The sequence below is a fragment of the Equus caballus genome, chromosome 19 (genome assembly GCF_041296265.1).
Source record: "Equus caballus isolate H_3958 breed thoroughbred chromosome 19, TB-T2T, whole genome shotgun sequence".
Taxonomy (NCBI): domain Eukaryota; kingdom Metazoa; phylum Chordata; class Mammalia; order Perissodactyla; family Equidae; genus Equus; species Equus caballus.
In genome coordinates, this window is record NC_091702.1 from 45,685,405 (window position 1) to 45,710,433 (window position 25,029).

Consider the following 25,029-nt stretch of genomic DNA (forward strand, 5'->3'; position numbering starts at 1 on the left):
CACGCCACAGACTGCCCCTGATGGAAATGAACACACCTTGGGGTGTGCAGTGTAGCAGGGCTTCCCCAGCACCATCTTTTCCATCAGGAGTTTGACCTCATTCTTATCAAAACCTCTTAAAGGAGCCAAAGCTTTTAAAAATAGCACTAAACATTTTTTTTCCTTTTAATATTTGCTTTTATTTTTTATTAACATTTTTTAAAAAATCAATTACTCAACCAAGTTAAGTGGCTCTTCCTTATAACAGAATGTCTGGATTTGTGTCCCATTACCTGGAGATTTGAATCACATTAATATTTGATGGTGAAATGTATGAAGGTCAGATTAACCTGAGGAATAAAATGGACTTTCCCTTCCCTCTCCACTAACTGCAAATTCTGTGCCAGCTCTGTGTACAGATGACCCATAAAGGGAGATGTCCCCAGGACAGGTGCTACAGCTCCATGATGCTGCCAGGCATGTAAGGATGAAACAAACACCAATAAAGCACCTACTGTGCACCAGACATTATGTGTTTCACATTATGAATTAATTCCACAAGAACCCTAGCAGATAGGTCTCACCATGCCCATTTTACAGATGGGGAAACAAGCTCGGAAAGGTGCTATCAATCAGCCTAAAGTCACAGAGCTGGTAAGTGGCAGAGCCGAAATGGGAGCCTGTGTCTGCTGGTCCCCAGCTTCTTGCCGCAGGGACCATTCTCCTTGCTGTACTGCTTCTCAGAGTGCTCTATCAAGAGCCTTGAGAGACAGGGCTTCACTTGTCTTTGACTACAGTACTGAGCTTGATGATAAACCCAGCAAGAAATGAGATCCTGATATGCAGATGCTCCCCAAACAGCCCTGTGCTGCCAGTGACCAGTTGGGTCACAAATGTCCCCAGGAAAACAGCTTTTCTTTACTTTCCATGGGTTGGCTGTTTCATTCCTACTTCTCTCTCTTCTTGCTCTCTGCTCCCCTCTCCGCTGTGTCTTTCTGTGTGTGTGTGTGTGTGTCTCTGTTTCTGTCTCTCTCTGTGTATGTGAGTGTATACCTCCCTCTGTCTCTCTCTCTTTCACACACACACACACACACACACACACTCAGGAATACCTCGATCCAGCAGCCGGAGCAAGCGGAGATACCAGAGATACCACTGGTCCCAGAAGCGGTCCGTCATCCCACCCTGAACTCATCCTTCACAGCCAGTCCCCTCAGCAGAGCCTCGTCCCACCGCCGCTGACTCGAGGAGGCCGGAATTACTTGACGCTCGGCTTGCGCACAGGCTGCTCTGAGCAAATGCCTGCCTGAGAAGACAGCCACCGGTCCTCCCACACAGAGGCTGACTGTGCCGGGAGCCCGTTTCACAGCAACAAAGGAACAAGTGCAGAACACTGCAGCCTCACGCAGACTGAGCCTGCATGGGCCCGAGAGGAGGTCAGAGATGCGGGGGAGGGAAGCCATAGAGGCCTTTCTCAAAGAAGCGAGGTTAGAGGTGGTCTTGGGAATGAAAACCCACAGCCAAGGCCGTGTCTTGAATTTCATTCCAGGATCTCCCGCCATCCTGGCTTCCCCTGCCTCCCACACCATAGGCTAGCGGCTCCCCTAATAGGACGGGGGTGGGAAGCCAGGAGCTCAGCCATCCTGGACTCTGAGGCCAGCCCAGAAGACCCACAGCCTCACTGCCCAGCTCCACAGGAACACAGAACTCCCTTCCCAGGACTGCTAGACCCATGCAACCAGAAAAAGGCCACAGACCCTTCCGCCCTAGGTCCGTTCACGGATCCTGCTATAGTGGAGAAAACATAGGCTCTGGAGTCGCATAGTCATGGGTTCGAATCCTGATACTACTTAATAGCTGCCTGGCCTGGATCAAGTTACTTCAACTCCCTAAGTCCCAACTTCCTCCTCTGTAACCTGGGGAACAGTATCTTCCTCACCGAGCTATTGTGAGGCTCCAAGGAAAGGAAGAAGATGACACTTCTGGTACAGCACTGGGAGCCAGCAGTGCTCAAGCGTTGGCCCCCGCCCGCCTCTTGACAGATTCCCAGTTCTCACATGTCCATCCATGCCATGGGTTCCTACCTTCATGCCTTCGCTCCTGCTCTTCCTGCCAATGGCATGCCGTCCCCACTCCCCCACTTCATCAGGGCCAAATCCTCCTGATTTTTCCAGTATCTAACTCAAAGGCCACAGCATCCGGGCAGCCTTCCCTGGTCTTCCCCCTGTATCCTGCATTTCACTTTCTCCTTTGGATAGGACTCTGCTCCCTTACTTGATCAGAAACTCCATGACGACAGGATCTGTTTTGCAATCATCGTTCTGTCCCCCAGAGTACCTCACATAGTGCCTTGAACTTTTTAAGTGCTCAAGTATTTACTAACCAAATGAATGAACCAGCAAGTGAGTCTGGGTACCCCACACAATTTTATTTTAATGGCAGGAAAAGGCATGGACTGCAGGGCCTCCATCCCTGAGCGCTGCCTGAGGCCTGTAGAAAGATGACAGGGCATCCCATCTTTGCCCTGCTGGGGACCCATTTCACAGTGGACTGGCCACCAACACAGTGAGACTGTGCCCCTGGTAACTGGGAGTCCTGCTCACAGAGGCAAAACCCCGGGGGACCCCAGGTCTAGGACAATCTTGTACTCTAAGCCTAAACACTACCCAGCAGCCATGTACACATTCATCACAGCTTTTGTTTCAGCCTACGCCATGCCAGCAATGTCTTCTCACTGTCCTAATAGAAACATTGGCATCCCGGGCCTCCTGGTCTCCATCGGGCAGCTGGCAGAAGCAGACCCCCCTCAGCATCAGCTCCTCCTGGGGGCTTAGGCCTCCAAGATGAGAGAGGCTGCAGATTCAGACAGAACTCAGACTGGGGAGGAGGCATGTCACGGGCCAGGAGCTCGGAGGGAGAGGGAGAAAGTGAGCAGAGCCACAATCTCCACTGGCCTGCCCCTGCCTCAGCGCCACCACCGCCAGCGCTTCCTTGTTAAAGGGCAGCTTTGGGACTGAGCAGACACCACTGCCCAAAAGCTACCTCTCAGGCTCTGTTAGTATTATTTTGTTATTACCTTAAATGGACAAGACTCCAGTGTGTAGTTAACACAAGAATGCAAACCCCTCCTCCTCTCTCTCCAGAGAGAAGCACACTGACTCCAGCCTCCCCCTTCCTTCATGAATAACAAGATCCATCCTTCAGGTGTGGCTAGCGCTTTTTAGCTCACAGAGTACTTTCACATCCATCAGCATCTCTGGGCCCTTAACAGCCCTGCAAGTCCCATAGGATGAGAATCTACTGAAGAGAAAACTCATGTGCCAAGAGGTTAAATAACATGCTTATAGTCAAATGCCTAGTAGGTGACTAGGCTGAGAAAGAAATATGTGCCATCTCTCTCCTCCCAAAGAGAGTTTCTGGGGCTCTGGATTGTTCCCTGAGGAGTTGTGACATCTTTCACAGAGAATGGAAGCCCTCACAGGAGGGCAGCATCTCCAGGCAATGCTGACATACGATGGGCACAGGCTGGGTAGAGGGCCTGCTGTGGCCACTTACTGACCAACGGCCTTTCATTTTTTTCTTTGGCTCCTGGCTTGTGCCTGCCAAGCGACAGCATCTCCAAATAAGAATGCCCAAAGCGGCTTTCCCTAACACAACTTGGGAGAAAGCTGAAATGGGAGAGGTGGACCCATGGTTCCCCCCACTCAGGAGACCTAGACAGATGGACTGTGAGGCAGAGAGTCCCAGGGACCGTGTGGACACCGTGTAAACCAGACTACTCTGATGGTGCTAATACTACTATTCCGCTTCCCACTCCTGGGCTCGGAGAAGGAAGCTGGCCCTGTTCCCTTCCTTCTAGTAATCAAGGGCAAAACATTCCACATAGCCTCATTTTCAAAGAAAGAAAGGGAACAAAGATGTTCAAGAACAATATGAGTGCAAGCACTTCCTCCCAAAACTGTGAAGCTAGGAACACAAGCATTACCTGTTGGGTCAGGCCCAGTATGAACCCATTCAGCCAGGAATTTTACTAAAGATTGGCTTCAACCCATCAAGCTGGGCTCCTTGGAGCTCCCCAGCCCACCACTGCTCGTTTCTCCATCTCCCACAGAGTCTCATAAGTCTTACTCTACATGCAGCCCCTCCAGAAGTTGAATAAAATGGTCCAAGAGACTGTCAAAGTTGCCATTTAGTCACAGTGCAATGAGAAAGGACGAGATATTGGCCAGGAAAGAGCTTTATTAGGTTTTTGTTGTTGTTTTGTCTTAAACAATGTTTCTGCAGTGGCTCCTTCTTTCATCATGGCCAAAGCAAGCACAGTCGTTGGTGTGGTTCCTCCAGCCCATCCAGCTGGCCACAGGGACCTGTTCTCCAGGGATAAGCTGCATTTCCAGTGACAGCCTGTCCATTCCAGGGGGCCAGTGCCCGTCTGGATGACCACCCGTTACTCGATGGCACAAGATACATGTGTTCCCTTCTCTTCGCTGTTCCTTCTTCTTAACTTGGCACTGTTCTTTCTCCCTCTCTCCACCCGCCCCAACATGAAAACACTGTGTTCCCGATCAGATAAAGCCAGCACAAGTGTATGGAGCAGAAGGCAAGCAGCACGGAGGGAGGAGAGAACCAACCATGTCCCAAATCTTTCCCACTCATCTCCTGGGACAACAATGACCACGGTTCCCACAGCACCACTGGCTGGCTCCTCGGACACATGGGGATATCTAACAAGTGCAGGCCACACAGGAGGGGATACAGTTGCTAGTGTCTGCGTACCAGAGTGAAGACTGTCTGCCAACATGTTCGCCCCCCGCCCCACCCCAGGAAGTGGGCTCCACCAGGCTGCCATTTTGCCCTGCAAGCTGTGCTTCTGTTGCAACATGAATCAAACACTCCAGCAGACACCATCCTCAGCCACCTCCCACACCACTTCTGTCCCATTGGTGATTTGCATCTGATTGGTGAAATGAAGCCTATGGCAATGCACTCTCAGCGACATCATCCATGAGATGGGATGGACACCCTCCAGACTCCCCTATGAGAGCCTGGTGTCCCCAGGTGAACAGGTTCCTTCGGTCCACACCTGAGGACAACACCTAAGGTAAGTATCACCTAACACACCAAAATTCAAGTCCACCTCTCCCAGGAGGCCTTTCCCAGCTAACCTCATTCATTCTCTATCTCCGAGGCTCTCAAAGTTTAATGGGCAGCAGAATCACCTTAGAGGGTTGGTTATCCCTGCAGATAACTAGGCCTCACTCCCAGAGGCCTGCATTTTTAACAAGCTCCCCAGGTGATTCTGAAATGGTGATCTCTCTGCTTCTGGCCCTGCTCTCCTCCGTAGTGCTGTGAAGTCACAGCACTGACTTCACTTAACTCTCTTGGTTGAATTCTAGAGCGTACCCCATCTCCCCACACATCCTAAGCATCCAGAGTCCTGAATTTGACTAGTTTCCTGGAAAGTAAAGGGAGGTCCCACCTCCCCTCCAGGCCCAGGAGAGGGCCCCAGGTGGAGAGGTTGAGGAACTGGAAGCCAGGAGACAGAGAAAACAGCCTCATCCTCTCCACAGGCTCCAGAAAGCGTTCATTCCACCCTGCTCCACCGCACATCTGTACAGTGGCTTTAAATGTCACCTCAAATATCAGGCCAGGCAGCAGGAGGGAAAGGCTGAGCTCATTAGCTTGCCTTGCCCTGGCTTTTGTGTCGCTTTCATCCTTGCTCACCTCCAACCTCCGCTGAGATCTTTAACTCTCCCTTGGCGGAGGGAGCCCTAGCTCATGAAGACCTCACACAACCTTTCACCACACCAGGCTCCAAACCAAATTGCCAAATGGGGGAAAGCTCCCCTCCTTTCCCCCTTCCCCTGAGCAGCGAGCGTTCCCTCACCAGTGGATGGAACCCCCACATAGCCCTGAATCACCAACCACAGCACGCCATCCCAACACCCCGCCCCATCTCCCGAGAGCCAGACCCTTCCCCTCTTTCTCTGCCTTTTCAAAGCTCACCCATCCTGGGCCTGTGAAAAGTATCACGATAATCTCATCCCCTTTAAGGTTTCCATGACCAAAGCTTAATATTTAGGCCCTGGGGGAACATTTACCTTTTGGCAAGAGGTATTGCCTTAGGTCAGAGGAAGGACAGTGGAGGTCCAGGCCTTGGATAAGCAGTGATGGGGTGGACATTAGGGGCAGGGACGAGGGTCCATGACTCTCTTCCCCAAGCCTTCACAGGCATTTGCCTGTCCGGCCATCCTCATGGGGGCACCTCAGAGGAGCTGGAGCCTTTTCACCTCCCTAACTCACGCCCCTGGCCTCTGTTTCCTACGCAGAACATGGCCACCTGGGAGGCCGCCTTCTCCAAAGCACCTACATTGTAAAGTAGTTCTTCTTAAAAATAAAAAGGGCTAATAAACAGTTGGAGTGAACAGCTCGGAACCTGACCCAGGAGGCCTAGGTAATCCAGAGAGGTCATTATCGCCTTCTACGCTTCCCTCCCAGCCAGGGAGGTGGCGCCTCCATCTTTCTTCCACTGAGAGTAGTTTCTTCACCCATCAAAGGATGTGTGTGACTTGATGCCATAAGGGCCCCTGAAGCCTCGGGGTCCACTGCCCTGAGATTTGGTCTCTCCTAAGTGTCCCTCCCATCTCTCAATTCCCACAGTTCACCAACATAGAATCAGGAAAACCTAAGTTGTCTGTCACCACAGATGAAACCTCTTACCTCACCAGCCCCTGGGGGCCCTACTGTGGAGCATTCTCTCTCTTCTCCTCCCTTCACCCCACACCCTTCTCCGTCTCCTCCAAGAACTTTCCACATAGCCCCCTCGGCACATCTGCCCAGTAAAATCAGACACTATACTATGATGAGTGGGGCTGATAACAATGAATGTGAAGTTCAACAGGATCGAAAAGAGCCCAGTGTACCATCAAAAAAATAATAAATTTTGGTGAGCATATATTTAGAACTAAACATTCTTCCTATATTGTTGGATTTTTTTTCTTTTTTGGAAAATGTATAATCTGTGTGTATTCCATAAGGCAACCCATGACTGCATCAGAGTATTTGACCCCCATGAATGCCCTGACCCCTTCTTCCTGTCCCCCTGACACACACACACCAGGCTGGACAGGAGAGTAGCAGCACACTAGCCAATTTGAATTCTCTCTTCCTTGGCTCTTATTTTCAAAAAGAGAAGAATCAGTTGCCATGATCCCTTTACTTTGCAGCAAATGAATTCTGCTTACGGTTCTTAAAAATAACCAATTGCATAAATTCTATAGAGAATCTCTTTATAACCTGTTTATACTGTTAATTTGAAGCCTTCCTGCTCTCGGGAAAGGGCACGAGCTTTGCAATCAGACCAAGTGGGTTCAAATCTCAGATGTTTTTCCAGCTGACTGGGAACTTGAGGAAAACCACTTACCTTCCCTAAATCTGTTTCTTCATCTATTGGATGAAACAAGGCTGATCTTACAAAACTTGAATAACCTTCATGAGGAAAAGACGAAATAACATACATAAAATACTAAGCCCTGGACCTAACACACAGTAGGTGCTCCATGAAGTTAGTGCATTCTCCTCCAGTGGAAGACAAGTTCCTGTCAGGTCGGAATTCTCAATTCATTGGACCCAAGTGGACAGACAGACCAGTAAAAACAGCATTAGCTTTGCCACTGAGGACCGCTCTAAGCCAAGTGGCCCTTATGAAGTCCTGAGTTAAGGACAAGCCACAGCTCCAAATCCCCCAGCTTCTCCACCTGCCCTTCAGGTAGGGGCAGATTCCTAGATGTGTTTGCCCAACTGCCCCAACTCACCTGGCTTCCTCCCTCTGCCCTAACACAGGTTGGAAAGATCCAAGAAATTCAATTATGAAAAATCCTTTGACTATGCCCACAGGAACCATGTGCACAACCCTCAGCACTGAGGAAACAGGAGGCTCTGTGGAGCTCCCTGACGGAGTTTCCATGTAAGAGCTTCCCTACAAGTCCATCAGGCCTGCCCTGGCAGCATGCACACAGGAAAGCCCGGCTAAAGACATCCATGTAGAAAACAAACTATAAAACTCCAAGAAGAAAAACTCTCATAGTCTTAGGTTGGGAAGGTTTTCCTAAGTAAGACACAAAGCTCAACAAATTGGCATGCATATGCATTTCTTTACTCTCTGGGAGGACAGACGAATCCCGGAAGGAGAAAGAGGGCCGCACAGCAGCATGGAAAGGAATACATTTCACTGTGTATCTGTTTATACCTTTTGAATTTTGACCTTTAGACTATATCAGCTAACTTTTTAAAAGACATTTTCAGATGATAGAGTCAAGAATAAATAAAACTGTTCTTGGAGTCCAGCTGCCATGGTGTCAGAAGCCCAAGCCTCATGGAAAGGCCACATGGGAAGACCACATGAAGGGGATCCAAGGACCCAGGCTGAGAACCTCAGCCAGTCCAGTCCCACCCACACCAACAGCCAGCCACATGAGTGAGGCCACTCTGGAGCCTCCAGCCATCTCAGCCCCCTGTCAGACACCATGTGAAACAGAAGAACTGCCTGGTCAACCCTCATAATCGTGAGAAATGATCAACTGTTGTCCTAAGCCACTAAGATTGGGGGTGATTTGTCACAGGGTAATAGATGAATGAAACAGTCATTGGTACACAGACAGCAGTTAAAGCCACAAGATTGAATGAGATCACCAGGAAGTGTTGAAAAGGATGGTACCTTATTTCATCTAGGAGACAAAAGCACAGCTAGTCTTGGGGCCAGCTTGGTGGCGTAGTGGTTAAGGTCACATGCTTCACTTTGGCCTGAGGTTTGCAGGTTTGGATCCCAGGTACCAACCAACACCACTCATTAAGCCATGCTGCGACAGCGTCCCACACACAAAATAGAGGAAGATTGGCACAGATGTTAGCTCAGCGACAATCTTCCTCAAGCAAAAAGAGGAGGATTGGTAACAGATGTTAGCTCAGGGTGAATCTTCCTCACCAAAAAAAAAAAAAAAAAAGCATGGCTAGTCTTAGGACCATATCCATTTATCAGCCTATCTTGGAATTAGAATTCTGAAAACAGAGTTGTCACAGGAGGTGTCTAATTAATATGCTTGCCTGAATTAAAAAGAAGTCACACTTTCTCTGACAGGAAGTAAATATGTCTGATTTGGCTGCTTTCTTCAACAATGAAATCTGCCTTTTCCAATTCTTTAAATTTGCGGCTACAAGATTTGGGAGAAAATATATTTAAAGCCTGTATACAATATACAATATGCTAGAAAATGTATTATTTGGCAACCATTTAAACGTAGTAAAAAAAAAAAGGTTATATGTCAATTTCAATGCATGAAGGGGTATATAGTTTTCAATATTCTTTTAGGGCTTATATAAGCAAAAAAGCCTGAAGCCCACTGAACTGTATATAGTATACTCACACAGTGGAATACTATGCAGCTGTTAAAAAAGAATGATGAGGCGGGGCTGGCCCCGTGGCCGAGTGGTTAAGTTCGCGTGCTCCGCTGCAGGCGGCCCAGTGTTTCGTTAGTTCGAATCCTGGGCGCGGACATGGCACTGCTCATCAGACCACGCTGAGGCAGCGTCCCACATGCCACAACTAGAAGAACCCACAACGAAGAATACACAACTATGTACCGGGGGGCTTTGGGGAGAAAAAGGAAAAAACAAAATCTTTAAAAAAAAAAAAAAAAAAAGAATGATGAGGCTTTGTGTAAATTGATAAGAAAAGATCTTCCAGATACACTGTTGGCTTAAAAATGCAAGGCATAGGGGCTGGCCCAGTGGCATAGCAGTTAAGTTGGCACACTCTACTTCGGCAGCCCAGGGTTCATGGGTTTGGATCCTGGCATAGACCTATGCACCACTCATCAAGCCATGCTGTGGTGCTGTCCCACATACAAAATAGAGGAAGACTGGCACAGATGTTAGCTTAGAGACAAACTTCCTCAAGCAAAAAATAACAATAATAAAAATAAAATAAAGTGCATTTTCAAAAACAATGCAAGGCACAGAACAATACAGTTAGTATTTACGTGCTTTTGATAAGAAAGGGGTAAAATAAGTACAGATTCAGATTTGCAAAAAGAAACACTGGAAGGAATTACAAGAAACTAACACTGATGGTTACTTATGAGGGGAGGGGGCTGGGCAGATAAGCATAACAGTCATATAAAGACCTTTTCATGGTGTATTAATTTCGAATAATGTGAATGCATTATAATTGTGGGTTGTTTAAGTCTTCACTTAAAAGAAAAAAAAGGATAAAATTGCAAAAACATGAACCATTTTAAAAGATAAACTAGGAGACAAGTGTTTGCCACATTGCAACAACACATCATACAAAGAATTAAGTATCGCTCATTCACAAAGAACTCCTAAAAAACATTAACAAAAATTTAAACAACCCAGTATAAAAATGAGTCAAGAATAGGAACAGGCAATTCACAGAAGAGGAAATACAAATGATTGTTAAAAAGTAAAAAGATGCTGACCTTTACTAATGATTTACTGATGCAAATTAAGGCAAGAAGAGCATGCCACATTTAACTTATCAGATTGGGGGAAGAAAGTATAATCTGGGAGGAGAGTAAACCAATATAACATTCTTTTTCTTTTCACAACTTTATTTTTCTTTTACTTTTTTTGCAGGGAAGGATTCACCCTGAGCTAACATCTGTAGCCAACCTTCCTCTTTTTTTTTCCTTTTTCCTCCCCAAAGCTGCAGTGCATGGTTGCATATCCTAGTTGTTAGTCTTCCTAGTTCTCCTACGTGAGCCGCCACCACAGCATGGCAGCTGACAGACGGGTGGTGAGGTTCCGTGACCAAGAAACGAACCCGCGCCGCCGAAGCAGTGAGAGCGCTGAACTTTAACCACTAGACCATCGGGGCTGATGTGACATTTTAATAGAAATCAGTTTGGCAGTATCTATTAAGATTTCTAAAGTGCATGGCCCTCAACCCAGCAATTCTACTCCTAAGACTCTTACCTACTGCACTGACATACACATTGCAGTGTGTTCTGTAAGAGCAAAAAACTGGAGATAACCTAAATGTCCAACAATAAGGGATTAATAAGATAAATTATGATACAGTTATGATACAATTTATGTTATACTTTGAAACTGTTAAAAAGGACAAGCAGTTTTATATGTAGTGACATGGAAAGATATCCATGAGATGTTGGGTAGGAAAATACAATTCACAAGATAACTTAAAATAATTCGTATCATCCCATTTTTTTGTGAAAATACATATGGATATATAAATACGTGCATACTATGCGTATGTATTTCAATGTGTATAAAAAAAGAGTTCTGGCAGGATATACACTGAATTGTTAACAGTGGTTATCCCTGGGGAATGGAGGAAGGTGATTAGAGAATTGTATTTTATAAAATTTTATGTTGTTATAATTTTTTACCATAAGCATTCATTTACTTGGGTAATTTTCAAAGCATTTAAGTATGCAGGCTGATTGAGGTAGCAGCTTAGAGCTTTTCTGAAACAGGGGTGCTCCCTTAGGGCCAGGACAGCTAGTTCCTTCTCCAGCTCCCACTCACAGGATCTAGAATGTGAGACAGTCTCCAGAGAACCTACAGGTCCTACTAACCAACTCCCTGGACTTATGCCCTTGTCCACTGGCCAGCAGAGGCGGTTTGTCCCTCACTGCCCTCCACACCCCGTGCTTACCACAAGAGTCCGGATGGGCACTCCGCGAACTTAATGAACCTTCAGTGAAACCCCAACTCTTCTCAGACCATTCACTTACTGGCCACTTAGACACTTTGTGGGACTTTGGTTAGAGATGGCAACTACGTTTCATCCAAGTTCCAGTTCTAACTAAGGGGAAATGATTGTCCAAAGCTTTGTGTTAAATAAAGTTATTATCTTTCCCTTTGCATTAATAAATATCTTTGAGACTATGTTAAAAAAAAAAAAAAAAGATTCTGCGGCCATAGGCAGGACAGATGGAGAAAGAGTGGAGCCGTCAATTAGTGACGGCTGCCAAGACAAGGCAGGGAGAGTCATAACAATGCGGGCTGTCAAGTCTGCCATCCCAGCCCTTGTACAGTGGGCTCTGACTCAGTAACACTGATACTTTCAAATCTGCCAACGCTACTTAGAGTGTTATACATACTTGGTTGGGGGCAGCTGACGGTAGTGGGAGGTGGCTGAGGGCAAAGGAGGGTGACAGCGGATTGTGACTGCGTCATTAGGTACTGCGTCTATCTGAAGACAAGGTGAAGACGTAGACAGTCTGAGGAAGGGGAAGGAGCCTCTAACAACAGCTGGAGATGTGGCCCCAAACAGCTGCGGATGAAAGACTCTGAACATCTGGATCCCGTGCAGGCCTGAGGTAAGCCCTGAGCCGGGCTTCCATCTGTGAGGTCTTACTGAATTCCTTTACCCCGAGGACTCAGCAACTGTGCCCACAGAAGAATGCACCTTTCACGATTTTGAAGGGTCCAAGTGCCCTGTGAACTGGGAATTCACTCATCTTCCCTATCCCTCCAACCAAAACCAGGAAGAAAACCCAAAGCCAAAAAATTCTCAGAACTTCACGTGTTGTAACTGAAGCCCTCAGTAAACAAAGGCAATCCTTGGGCTCCCTCGGGGAGTAATTGTCTAAGAATGCTTCTTTTCTTTCAGCTGGTGAGAGAGACAGACTTGCTAAGACTGTGTGGAGCTCATCTTGAAAGCATTAATTTTTCCAAACACTAGTGTGCAGTGGCTGTGCTTTTCCTGAGCGAGTGGCAGCAGGCAGCAAGGATGCTGCAGAGGACACCGCCCCCCATGCAGGGTCTGCCCATGGGGGTTCAGAGGAAGTGGTCCTGACCTGCCACAGGGAGGGACTGCACAAGCCTCAGAGGGCACCGATGACTTGGGGTGGATTACTCATTTCCAACCTGGGAGGAGAGAGAGCAGAACCACTGCTCTGCCCCATTTCAGGCCCATTCCCTAGGGGCTGGGTTGGCAACCAACCAAAATCTTCTTCCTCACCCATCCCTCACAACTTGTAGCCTCAACGATCACATACAATGGCCTAGCCCCAGGAGACGTTGTCTAGTTTCTGGGTAGAGGTCTTTAAATCATTTCCCCTTCTTCTCCTCCCCATTTCAGGATGGATGTGAGACAGTCTCCAGAGAACCCACAGGTCCTACTAACCAACTCCCTGGACTTATGCCCTTGTCCACTGGCCAGCAGAGGCGGTTTGTCCCTCACTGCCCTCCACACCCCGTGCTTACCACAAGAGTCCGGATGGGCACTCTGCGAACTTAATGAACCTTCAGTGAAACCCCAACTCTTCTCAGACCATTCACTTATCGGCGAGCGGCAGCAGAATGCCATTTGGTCACCCACAGTTTAACTCTTCTTTGTGGCCCCAAATCCATTCTCCCTAGGAGGTTGGGGACATTCTCCTCTGCAATCTGTTCACAGAGGACAAGACACATCAAGTCCATCCACTTAGGCAAGGGAAAGTGTCAGCCTCTGCCTGAGGAAGGCAGACTCAACAATCAGGACATACCAGAAGCCCTGTCAGTCTCAGCCAGACGTTCTCCAAGCAGATTGCTATCAACAGGGCCCACCCATATCCAATGGTATGCCGCCCACACAAAGACTTAAATGCTTTGTTACCACCAAGACTGCACCTGCCAATCCTACCACTTATTAGCTGTGTGAGATTGACCAAGTTACTTAACCTCTGTTGCTTGTTTTCTTATGTATAAAATGAGGACAATAATAATAGTATTTAAATAAGTTAATAAACGTAAAGGGCTTAGAATTATACTCAGCACACAACAAGTACTATATACATGTTTATGATTATCATTATTATTATCTGTTCAGCCTTTACTCACCACACTAGGCTATGTCTTCCCTTTGGACAATTGCATATGCTCTTCTCACACTTTGAAACATTGTTTCCCACCCTGCCCTCATCTAGCTATCCATGCTAATTCTCCAAGTCTCTAGGAAGCCGTCCCTGCCCCACCCAAATGGGTGGGATGTTCCCACATATGCACCCACCACACCCTGCGCTTCCTCAGTATCATATGATATTCCAGTTGTCTCTATGTTTATCTCCTCAACGAGGTCCTGTTCACTGCTGTAGCCCTAGTGCCTGGCACAGAGATAACTATGTGTTCGATGAGTGAATGAGAAAGAAATGAAGGGCAGCTTTCTTTCAGACATTCAACAAGCATTTACTAAGTGCCTACTCTATGTCACACCCTGGGCCATGCCTAGAAGTACAGGAAGGAGCAGAACATCCAGGCTGCTCTCTAAGAACTCACCTTCTGAAGAGCAGAGTTTCCATCTTCTAGCAGTAACTCAGGAAAAATGATGGGGTGGGAGCAACCCTGCCCAAGGCAGGAGGTCAACAGGTACCAGAAGGAAAAGGGTGCTCTCAGAGAGAAATACAGGTTTGCATGGAGTGGGTCTGTTTAACTTGAACCAAACAACAGAAGCCTTGAACCTAAGATTCTGTTTATCATCCCTTTATGTGAAGAATAAAGGTAGCTTTGCATGACCTATGAAAAACAAAAGGTGGACTCTTCTGTATAAGGGTGGTTTATTTACCCAAGTACCAATCTAACTCTGTCAAGAGAAACCCTGCTCAGTTCATTGCATCCATGCTGTCTGCAGACCGTCTTCACCAGTCTGTAAACTCCTCTGGACACAGATCATAGTTTGTGCATTTTTATATCCCACCCCACTCTGCCTGCCATTGGTACCAAGTGCCTAGCATAGCTGCCTTGCCCAGAGTAAAGGAACATTGCAGGATGCAAACGGGGAACACTTCACTTGTTCTTGTATCATTTCTTTCCTTCTACATTTCTCACTATGTTTTTTATGTTTGTTTGGGTTTTTTATTAGCTTAAGGGAAAAGGAGAAAAGAAATATCGGGAGTCAAAGAAGTGTTTGTTTTCCTTCTACTTTTCTCTTCTGAAGCAGAACCAGCGTCACCACCACCCCAACCACCAAATAAAGCTGGCTGTGGGATTTGGGAGAAGACTACTTGGCTGTAACTTTGCCAGAAGCTTTTGATAGCTCAAGCTCACTGAAGGAAAAAAAGGAAACAGAATTTCTACTTATAGTAAGAAAAAGCTGAAGCAACTTCTCCCTTGGAGATTACATCATAGCTACTTGAGGTTATGTTTTCCATCCTATTTGCCCTAAAAATGAGGCAACATAGGATCTTTTCCAAAAGTCCAAGCCTAACCACCTCTCGAAGGGCAATGATGCCCCCAAGCCCCAGCCTGGGGAGCAGGGGGACTCCGGAGCACTGCCACCCTATGCAGTTGCAGTGATGTGGCTGCACACCTGTCCTGTAGGGGGAGTTTCAGAGTCATGCTACCTCCATCCTCCATCACCTACCCCAGGACTCTGGTCCCACCATCACTACTGTTTTGAGGATCATCTATAGAATGTCACATAATGAATCTCAAAGCCAGATAAAAGTGAGGTAGAAATTATCTGCCCCATCATTTCCATCCTTCTTATGGATAGTGCACAGCTAATAAGGCTGTGACTTGGAGAATGTTCTTTTACCTTGAGTACTAGATACAGAAAACGTGCAGGTGTCGATGTGCATACACACGCATGTAGGCCTGTAGGTGTGTCTATGTGAATATACCTCCATATATTTTATCCGGGGCGGACAGATTAGCCAGAATAACATTGGAAATATAATCCTAGGCACTGAGCTTGTCACTAAGGCAGCTGTGTCTCCACCATCAGATACAGTCTCCCTGGGAGACCAACTAGTTTGGAATATATAGGTAAGAAGGGCAAGTTGGGAACAGATAACTTATTTTTTCCTGCTGTCTTTGAGATCAAATGCACACTTAGGTGGAGGTACATAAAACATTGCTCATTATGGTGTCACTGGGATTTACTTTAAATGACACCTGCCCGGGAGCAACATGTGCCATCCTCATTTCCCTCCGTGACAGGCCCACTAGAGTTGGGGATCAGGAGAATGTCATAGAGCGTGCGTCTGGATTTCTGTTAAACCTTTGACAGATGTCCTCCACAATATTCTTGTAGATAAGACAGTGGAAAATGAACAAGAAAAGAGTACAGACGGGCGGAATTGTTGTGGATAAAATGCAGGCCCAAAGAGCGTTTATTAGGAGAATACACTGAGCTTTAGGTAGGATGTGCGTCTCTGGTGGTGGCCACCAAGCTCTTCCCTTGACTGTTGTGTTTGACTTTTGAAGAAAATCATTTCCTAAAATGACAAGATCAAAGGCGTGCTTACAATATGAGCAGAAGACACCAAACTGGTATAGTAGGCTAAATACTATAATATATGACCAAAATCAATATGTAAAATTATCTCAGCAGATTTGAACACTAGGCCAAAATTACCAAGGGCAAATTTTATGTCTGAGATCTACATTTTAAAATAAAGTATACATATCACTCACCTAGCAATTCCAGTCCTTCGTATCTACCCTAGAGAAACCTTGTGTTATGCATCTTGTTCATGAATGTTCACTGCAGCACTGTTTATAATGGTAAAATAAATAAACAGCTGAAACAAAAATAATAGAATTGCTAAGAAAATCATGAAATACCCACAATGACAAAAATAGTATGCAGAAGATTTTCAAGATACCATTGCATGAAGAAAAAGTTGCAAAGTGATATGAAAAGCAGGATATGTTAACTTCAGACATACACACAAAGCAATTTACAAACTTCTACATATATATAATCTATATCTCTGTATATGCAAATGCATAGAAAGGTCTGGAAGGGTCTCTAATAACTGATCTACCTCCAGGGAGAAACTAAGTTGGTGTGAAGTAAGAAAAGCTCTACCTATAACATCTGAAATTCAGAATGTACTGTGTTAAATTTGTGTAACTCAGCTTTCTTTTTAAAGTCAAGTCTTGCTTTTACCTTTAAAAAGGAGTTCAAAAATATGAGGGAGAGCACAAATTCTTGGGCTTTCCACTACCCCAAACCTAAGGAGGCGAGCATTTGTGGAAAGACTGCAAAAAGCTAATTCATACTACACAGAGTGCATTCAAAGTTTGGTGTCCAGACAGCCCGCAAGGAGCAGGGGTCACTAAGCTGGTGCTAGATCCAGTCCTGGGAGCATAATTAGGCAGGGACATTGGCAAAGCAGAATGCAACTAGAAGAAAGAAATGGCTATGGGGATAGAGGCCGGCCCAGTGGCGCAGCAGTCAAGTTCACACATTCTGCTTCTCAGCGGCCCGGGGTTTTCCGGTTTGGATCCCGGGTGCGGACATGGCATTGCTTGCCATGCCATGCTGTGGTAGGCATCCCACGTATAAAGTAGAGGAAGATGGGCACGGATGTTAACTCAGGGCCAGGCCTCCTCAGCAAAAAGAGGAGGACTGGCAGTAGTTAGCTCAGGGCCAATCTTCCTCAAAAAAAAAAGATGAAGAAGAATGATTGAAGAAACCACTGCTCTTTAACCTCAAGACAAGAAGATTGTGGAGAGACAGACAGGTTCCTTCAAATATTTGAAGGGTTATTATGCAGATGATTCAGTAAACTTACTTTGGGTTTTTCCAGAGGTAAATACTAGATCAAACAAATACAAGTGATTTTTTTCTATTAAAAATAAATACAAAGAAAGAGTCTAATAAGATTGAATGACAACAGAATAGTCTGTCAGGCAAGATCATGAGCTCCCTGTTATTGGAGGCATTCAAGTAAGAGATTCAACAGAAAAAGACATTGAATTTCATTAGAAGAAAAACTATGTAATCTTTAAGATCTCTAACAACTCTAATATTCTATGATTCCATATTTTGGCTGCAGAATCAATTTTCAATCAATGTGTACCTCCATCAGCTCCAAATCCCACAGGTGGTGTATTCTGCCACCAGGTGGCAGTAGATGCTTTGGGCTCTGGGCCCTAAATGTTACATGTGGCAAAAAAGAAAATAGCCGTTTTCCAGTATTTTTTAAAACTAAAAAAATAATAATAAAAGAACAGACACAAACATTAAGCCAAAAAAAAAGCCACTTACAAAGGAACATATAAGTATAACTCATAATCTTTCTGATTATTCCATCACAATGATTCTTAATCACTTGCTTTCTTCTTGTACATTTCTTTTGCACAGAGTCTACAAAGAGACACTTTATCTTCTTCTGTGGCCTTCTTTCTCCGGTGTCAAGTTTCCTGACTTGCACACGGTTCCAGATCCCTGCGTCTCCGCTTAACGCAAAAATCCCCTCTGCTTCCTCCGCAGCTGCAGACCACGTCTGCTACCAACGGTCTTTCTTCCTGACCCAAGGAGAAGAACCTCCAGGAGGGTCAGGGAAACACCCCTGCCACTTCCTGCTTCTAGCTTTCCTGCCCCTGGATGCACACAGCTGAAGCCACAAAACAAGCAAGGAACAAACAAAAACAGAACAGGCGGAGGAGCTGGATCTCCACCCTGATAGCAGGAAAGTGTGTGATTATCTTTTCGCAATTACAAGAGAATAATCTCCCATCCACCTCTTAAAGAAAAGACTTTCCTGCTCCAGCCACAGCTGTGGGCTTGGGTGTTGCTTAAAATTTGAATACAATCAACCGCCCTTGTCCCATTCTCTAGCAACCTAAAACTGTTAACATTGCCTCGTTACAGAGCTTCAGAAAACCTGGTTCTCAGAGAGCATTTCTGCAAGAGCTTGTGAGTGAATGAAAATGGAAAAGGATTTTTCCAACTGAGATTTAAAGCAGTTTCATCACAATAAACCATGTACCTGAGTCAAGGTCCTACTCATATTCTGGTCTCAGGTGAAATATCTCTTCCTCCAGGAAGCCCTCAGAAGCCTAAGACTATGTTGGTTGCCCCTGCTCTGTGCATCAATAACACCCTGCACCTGCCCCGCACCTGCCCAGCCACAGCCCCGCCCTTGCCCGTCGCAGCCTCGCCCCTGCCCTGCTGCAGCCCCGCCCCTGCCCAGCCTCAGCCTCACACCTACCCTGTCGCAGCCCCACACCTGCCTGACCACAGCCCTGCACCTGCCCTGCTGCCATCCTTACCACACGCACTTCAACGGCCTCTGTACCAGCCCATTTCACCATTACACTGCAGGACCCATGAAGGCCTAGACTGCGTCTGTTCCTTTCACCACTGAATCCCCTAAACAGAGTAGGGCTCAATAAATATTCATGTAACTATTACAAATGCACACGTTATCAATTAACTAAGTAATGTGGAGCCCAAGTCCAGGCAGCTGTTCCACGGAGGATAACATTCGTTAAATTCCACAAACACTTCTCCAGTGTCCCTTTTGCAAGTATGGCACAGGATGAGCCAAACCGGGCCTGCCCTCCAAGAGCAAGCAGTGGAGGAAGGAAGCCAAGACAAGCACACAAATACCTAGCCTACGAAGCAGACACAGCAACACCTGCTGCTGTGGATATTAGAGATGGATGGGTATTAGAGGATGGGAAAACAGGGGCCAAGGAGCAGGGTCCACCCAACAGTTCAGAGGAGCTGAGCTGTGGGACAGGCACCACCGGGACCAGAGCCTGGCTGTCTGTGAATAATACCTTTACTTAAAGAGTCAAGATGTGCACAGCTAAGTGCTCTACATTCATGATTTCATTTTTTTTCTTGAAACAATTCTGTGTAAAACCCAACTGTTACAGAGAAGGAAACGGGCTCAGAGAAGTCAGGAAAATTGCCCAAGGTGGCACAGCCAGTAAGTGGCAGAGCTGGGACCCACACCCAGGCCAGCCTGATGACTGTGGCAGCAGCGGCATAGTGCTTTGGAGGCTGGGATGCCAAGGTAAAGAGTTGTTGCCTTATCCAGTGGGCAATGAGGCGCCACTTTGAGCAAGAATATGCCAAGGTCAAAGCTTGTGGTTGGGAAGATTTATCAGACAGTAATGGGGAGAGTGGATTGGGTGCAGTCCGGCTAGAAGCCTAGTGCAATGGTCCCAATGTTGTATCATGAGACTCCTGAACTGGGAGAGCGGCAGTCAGACTGGAAAGGCAGTTCGGGGCTGAGGAAATCCAGAGGAAGAGCGGAGACAGTTGAGGACAATTCCAAGGTATACACCTAGGTAACTGGGAAGATGGGGATTTGGAAGTGGTGTATGCATGCTTCTCCAGGGCTTCTGCATGCGTGCCTGTGTGTGCAGTGTCTGTAGGGAAGGGAAGTCAGGGTCTGCAGCAAAGAGTAGGCAGGAGCGCAGGCACGAGTGGGAGTATGGCGGCTTTAACTCCTCAGGAGCTCCTCAACAGGGGCAGCATAAATCCTCTCACCCCCACCTATGCATGGCTGCTACTGCAGAAGCCTCCTGAATTCCGCTAGCCATCCCACCCACCTGGGGCATCCGAGGCCCAGCAACTCACAAAAGCACAGGAGCAACAATGGAACATGAGGCATCACACAATCACGTCCACCCAGGTCCACCCTCCTCTGGCCAGCCTGCCCCAGCACAGAGAATGCCTGGTCTCCAACCAGCACCAAGAAGTGGAAGAGCGCCAGACCGAAGTTACAGCCCCAGGCAGTAACTCATGCTCCATGTAACCCTGGGCCAGAGGATTAACTTCTCTGGATCTCAGTTTCCTCATCTATAAGACAAGGAGTTTGAACCAGAAGCAGAAGTTGCATACTGGAGGCCCACAGGCCAAACTCATCCTGCAAATGCACTTTATTTGACCAACAATGTCTTAATTGAATTAGCTTCGACTTTTAAAAATAAGGCTATTTCACAAAGAAAATGCACACTGGAATTCTCTCTGAAACAAGAAGATCTGGCAACAAGGAGCTGACATTCCCACATGGCATCAATCAGCCCGAGCTGTGTAGCTGCTGTCCCCTGAGACGAGGCACCACTCTCCAGTTTGCCGTAGTCCCCACCACCCCCTACGGCTCCCTGATGGTCTCCACTCATCATCTACACCTGGTCCATCTCAATCTTTCAGGCTAATGGTCTGCTGCTCTAGGCACCTGAGCTCCTAACGCCTGAGAAGATGACCTAAAATATCATCATTGTAAGGCTCAGGAAATGGGGACAGTAAACAGAAGCACAGAGAAGCTGACAGTGGACTCCCCACAAGGGCAGATGTGGGCTTCTCAGAGAAGCAGGGGCTTGCTGCAACTGAGGAAGATTCATTAACCCCTGTGTTAGGCCTGCCCACCATCCCCCCATCCCCACTCACCAAGGAGGAACAAGGCGGATGACATCAGCCTTGGACGCAGTCAGAGAAACCCCATCATGAAGCAATTTGCTTCCCCAGCCACTCTAATTTAACAATTAGCTTAACAACCCTGGTCAGGCACTTGCTGCTGGAGCAGAGAAGTGACCCTGATCAATAGCAGCTTCAGCCCAGAAGCTTCAGGAAGTCCTCTCCCCTACTGCCCTCGCTTCAGCTGGGTTTGCATCTCCCACTCACACAAATAAATATTCTACATATCTCCAAAGAGGTTCCACCTTCTCCTGGAGCCTCCCACTTGGGGCTCCTTGGAAATTCTCCCGTGTCCAAAGTCAACTTGTCCTACTGCAATTCCCTCTTAATTCTGTCCTGCAGATTCTGGCCTCATCATGGGAAGCATACTTCTCTGACCCTTTGGGAGTTGGAGTGTGGAAGGGAAGTCTGCACAAAGACCACACTGCAGGGAAGAGGGTAAATTCACAAGGCTGGCAGCCTTGGGACATCCTGGGCAGAGATCCTGACTCAGAGAACAAGTCTCTGGAACTGAGCTTGCCCTGAGCAGGACAGCGTGCTCAGCTCCCCATCTGCACCGCCAAAGAGCCTCTCAGTAGAATGCACAATACTTCCCTCACCCAGCTCGTCCTGCTCCTGCCTCCAAGACCTGTCTCAAGCTGTATCCTTGAGATAGGCCAAAATTCAGAAAGAGAGAGAGACACACACACACATATACACACACATTGGTAAGGGGAGACCGAAAAGAAGAGTTTATAAAGCCACAAGTCCACAGAAACCTGGAGGCTATTTTAAAATACAGTATTAGAATGCCAGTCTAGATGGGGTGAGGCCGGTCCCAAAATAGCAGACCCTCAAAGAGGAAGCATCCTTGCCTGAGTAAAGAGAAATTTCAAAGAGGCCATGGAGGAAGAAATGGCACGTAAACACAGAGGAACAACCCAGGAACTTAATCAGGCCAAAAATAAAACTGAGGGATGCTGACGCCAAGGGCAATCTCAGAGGTTATTTTGTCCCACCAAGGCGAGACAATGACACGGAGAATCAGGGGGTCGGTGATGCTCCTGGTACAAAAGGTATCCTCAAGAATCCAAGTCCTATGGACAGGAGCGAGGCCAGGGTTGAAACTGCAGTAAGTGCTCAGGAACCTGACTGATGAATGAGGTGTAAATAAATCTCCAGGACCATATGGCATCCACCTGGGAGTCCTAGAGGCATTCAAGGGTGAAATTGTGGTGCTGCTTGCCAAAATGTGTAACCTCTTATTACAAAGTCACTCGTGCCCTCGAACTGCCAGAGTACTCATGTAGCCTCCATTCATAAGAAAGAATCCAGGGAGAATTCTCATTTTCATACCAGAAAAGTCGGCAGAATATATATGAAGAACAGGACGACTGAGTGTGTAAGCAGGCATGACCTATCAGAGGAAAAGACAGGACAGTTCTTACAAGAGTGAAGCATGTATATGAGTTTCTGAAAGAGTAAGCATGAATGTGAATTAAAGAGAATCTGTGGATGTAATTTACATAAATTTTCAAGAAACTATTAGCAAGGTATTATAGTAAAAACTTTTTCAACTGAATAATGATACAATAGGGAAAACGCTTTTTCAGGGAAAAGACTTGGAGACCAGGAACAAAATGAAAGAATAAACTGACACTTGTCCAAATTAAGAAATAAGAAAGTGGTGTTCTCAAGGCATCGACACTAGAACTGGTCTTATACAACAATCTTAGAAATAATCTGTCAGAGAGAATTAGCAGGGAGCTACTCTACAGGTCTACACTCTTCCAGGCAAGAAAAAGAACTGCTGATCCAGAGAAATGATAGGAAAGGTCTTTCTAGGTTCTGAGAGCTGACGTAAAAGGCGGCTGAGTTTCAGGGTGATGGGATCTATCTGCCCCGTGACAGTTCCTTAGTCCCCTCTCTCCAGATAAGACGCATTCTGGGCTCCATTCCCTGGGCCTTATGATTGTAGGCTCCAGAACCTACATATGCCTGGAAAATAGGAACAAATCCAGATTTAAGTCACAGAAAACGCTGTGGCTAGACTAACAGGGGGACGGTTCACCATATTTAGTTAAACCCTAACCAGTTACTGCCCACCATGGGCCAGTCCTTTCTTCACCTGCAGTGCCCATTCAATAGACAGAACTTCAGCTTCATAAACCCAAGGCAGACATCCATAGAAAAGCCAATCTGATGCTAGGAACCAAGAATTCTAAAGCAAACAAGAGCGTATGACTGGATTTACCTATTCCTTTGAATTAATTTTTGTTATTGCATCTGTCTTGAGCATATACCCAGGAGCTGACCATAGAAATGCAAACCCAAGCGAGCTCAGCATCCCTTACTGGGCCCCACTGTTCCCTGTGACCCATCCCATCTGCTTAGTTGGCTTCTCCTATGGCCTCTAACATGAGTGACTGCCACACAGCAAGAGGCCGTGCAAGACTCTTCTGCATTCATCTCTGCTTATCCAAGTCCATCCATTCCCTCAAAACTAGGGGCAAAACAGCTTCTCCCTGCAGTCATCCCCTAACACATGGGGGCTTGAAACTCACTCTGTCATTATGGGCTTGAGGTCAGTGCTTTGTTGGAGAGGGAAGAAGCAAGAGAGTTCTATGTTGTGTCACCTGCTAAAGCTTGTTCTAACAATATCATGGCTATGTGTATAGGTTCAAATCCGGCTCTACTAATTACTAGCTGAGCGAACTCAGAGCTCAGTCTCCTTATGTGTCAAATGGGCATAATAATGTTTACCTACTTCAAAGGGCAGTTCTGGGATCAACTGAGGCCCTGCTTATAAAAATCTTGCTACAGTAGCTGGCACATAATAACCACTCAATAAATTTTAGCCAATACTAACAACGTCTTCCTAAACAGATCTCTTCCTTTCTTGGTTTTCTCCTTAATCTAAATGTAGCTTCTAAAAGGATGCTTTTTTTAAAGGTGCCTAAGTCTAGCTCCCTCTGTTCTACAACCCCTCAGCTCTTAGTCGTTCCTTTATTATCTTTGTGTGCGGTATTTGCTCAGACCTGTATGTTGTTTTATACATTGTGAAGTCCTTTCCATGAACCAATGTCACTGCCACCTGTTCTCGGGTAAAGTTTGCATGGAAACAGGCAGCAAGCCTAGTTTTACCAGTAGTGCACCATTAACTGCTTGCAAGAGACTCCACATGTGACACTGTCCTTGGTGAATCCGTTGAGGTAAAGGGGGTGCACTCTGACACTAGACTTCGTCAGCACGTTGACAGCAGATCCATTGTTGGTGAAGACTCATTAACCAAGCTCACAAAGCTGACGTGTAAGTCAGAAGTTCCATTTATTGGGTGCCAAAAACAACAACAAAATAGAGCTGTCACAGGACCCGGAGGGCTCAGGTTAGCACGGTCAGCGTGGGCTGATGGACCAGGGAAACCAAGCCATCCTCTGAAAGTTGCTTAGTGAGCATGTAAGCAAGGCTAGGGGAGTCTAGAACAATTCATGGCTCAACAGCAGCAGGCCACAATGGGCTGCCATAGCTACCCCAAGATTAGGGCTGGACCTGCCAGAGAACCAAAGTTCTCTTAGCTGTGGCCAGAGCCTGAATGGGCACTACCAACTTCTGCCTCTGTAACTTGCCTTTCAGAAGTGCCTCAGCTGACCAGCACCTTCTACACACAGTCTTCCCCTAGACTGTACTCAGTGCAACTAACTAGGTTTCAGATTACTAAATTACAGTCACATTGCAGCCCAGCATCCCTGACATTATTCCTAGGTCACACTGATGGAGTCCCGTCTCTTCTTTCACACATTTGCAGAACCTCTCCTGGTCCACAGCTGCAGATAGTAGATCATATCCACGTAGGATGTATGGATGGACCTAATCTAACTCTCAGA

At 46.7% G+C, this 25,029-nt stretch overlaps 1 protein-coding gene across 39 annotated transcripts in view; it reads right to left on the reverse strand.

Annotated features, from left to right (window-relative positions):
- KALRN (kalirin RhoGEF kinase) overlaps positions 1 to 25,029 on the reverse strand; it is a 641,465-nt gene that overhangs the window by 576,076 nt on the left and 40,360 nt on the right. For 6 of the 39 annotated variants that reach the window (XM_070243660.1, XM_070243657.1, XM_070243656.1 and 3 more), the window contains exon 1: positions 1,092 to 1,315. The exons of 29 other annotated variants lie outside the window; for them this stretch is intronic. In XM_070243660.1, the coding sequence (XP_070099761.1) occupies positions 1,092 to 1,158 (67 nt within the window). In that variant the 5' untranslated portion in view covers positions 1,159 to 1,315. Of the gene's footprint in view, positions 1 to 1,091; positions 1,316 to 25,029 lie in introns of those variants that run through there. 4 more of the 39 variants (XM_070243664.1, XM_070243653.1, XM_070243677.1 and 1 more) reach the window with 1 other exon arrangement.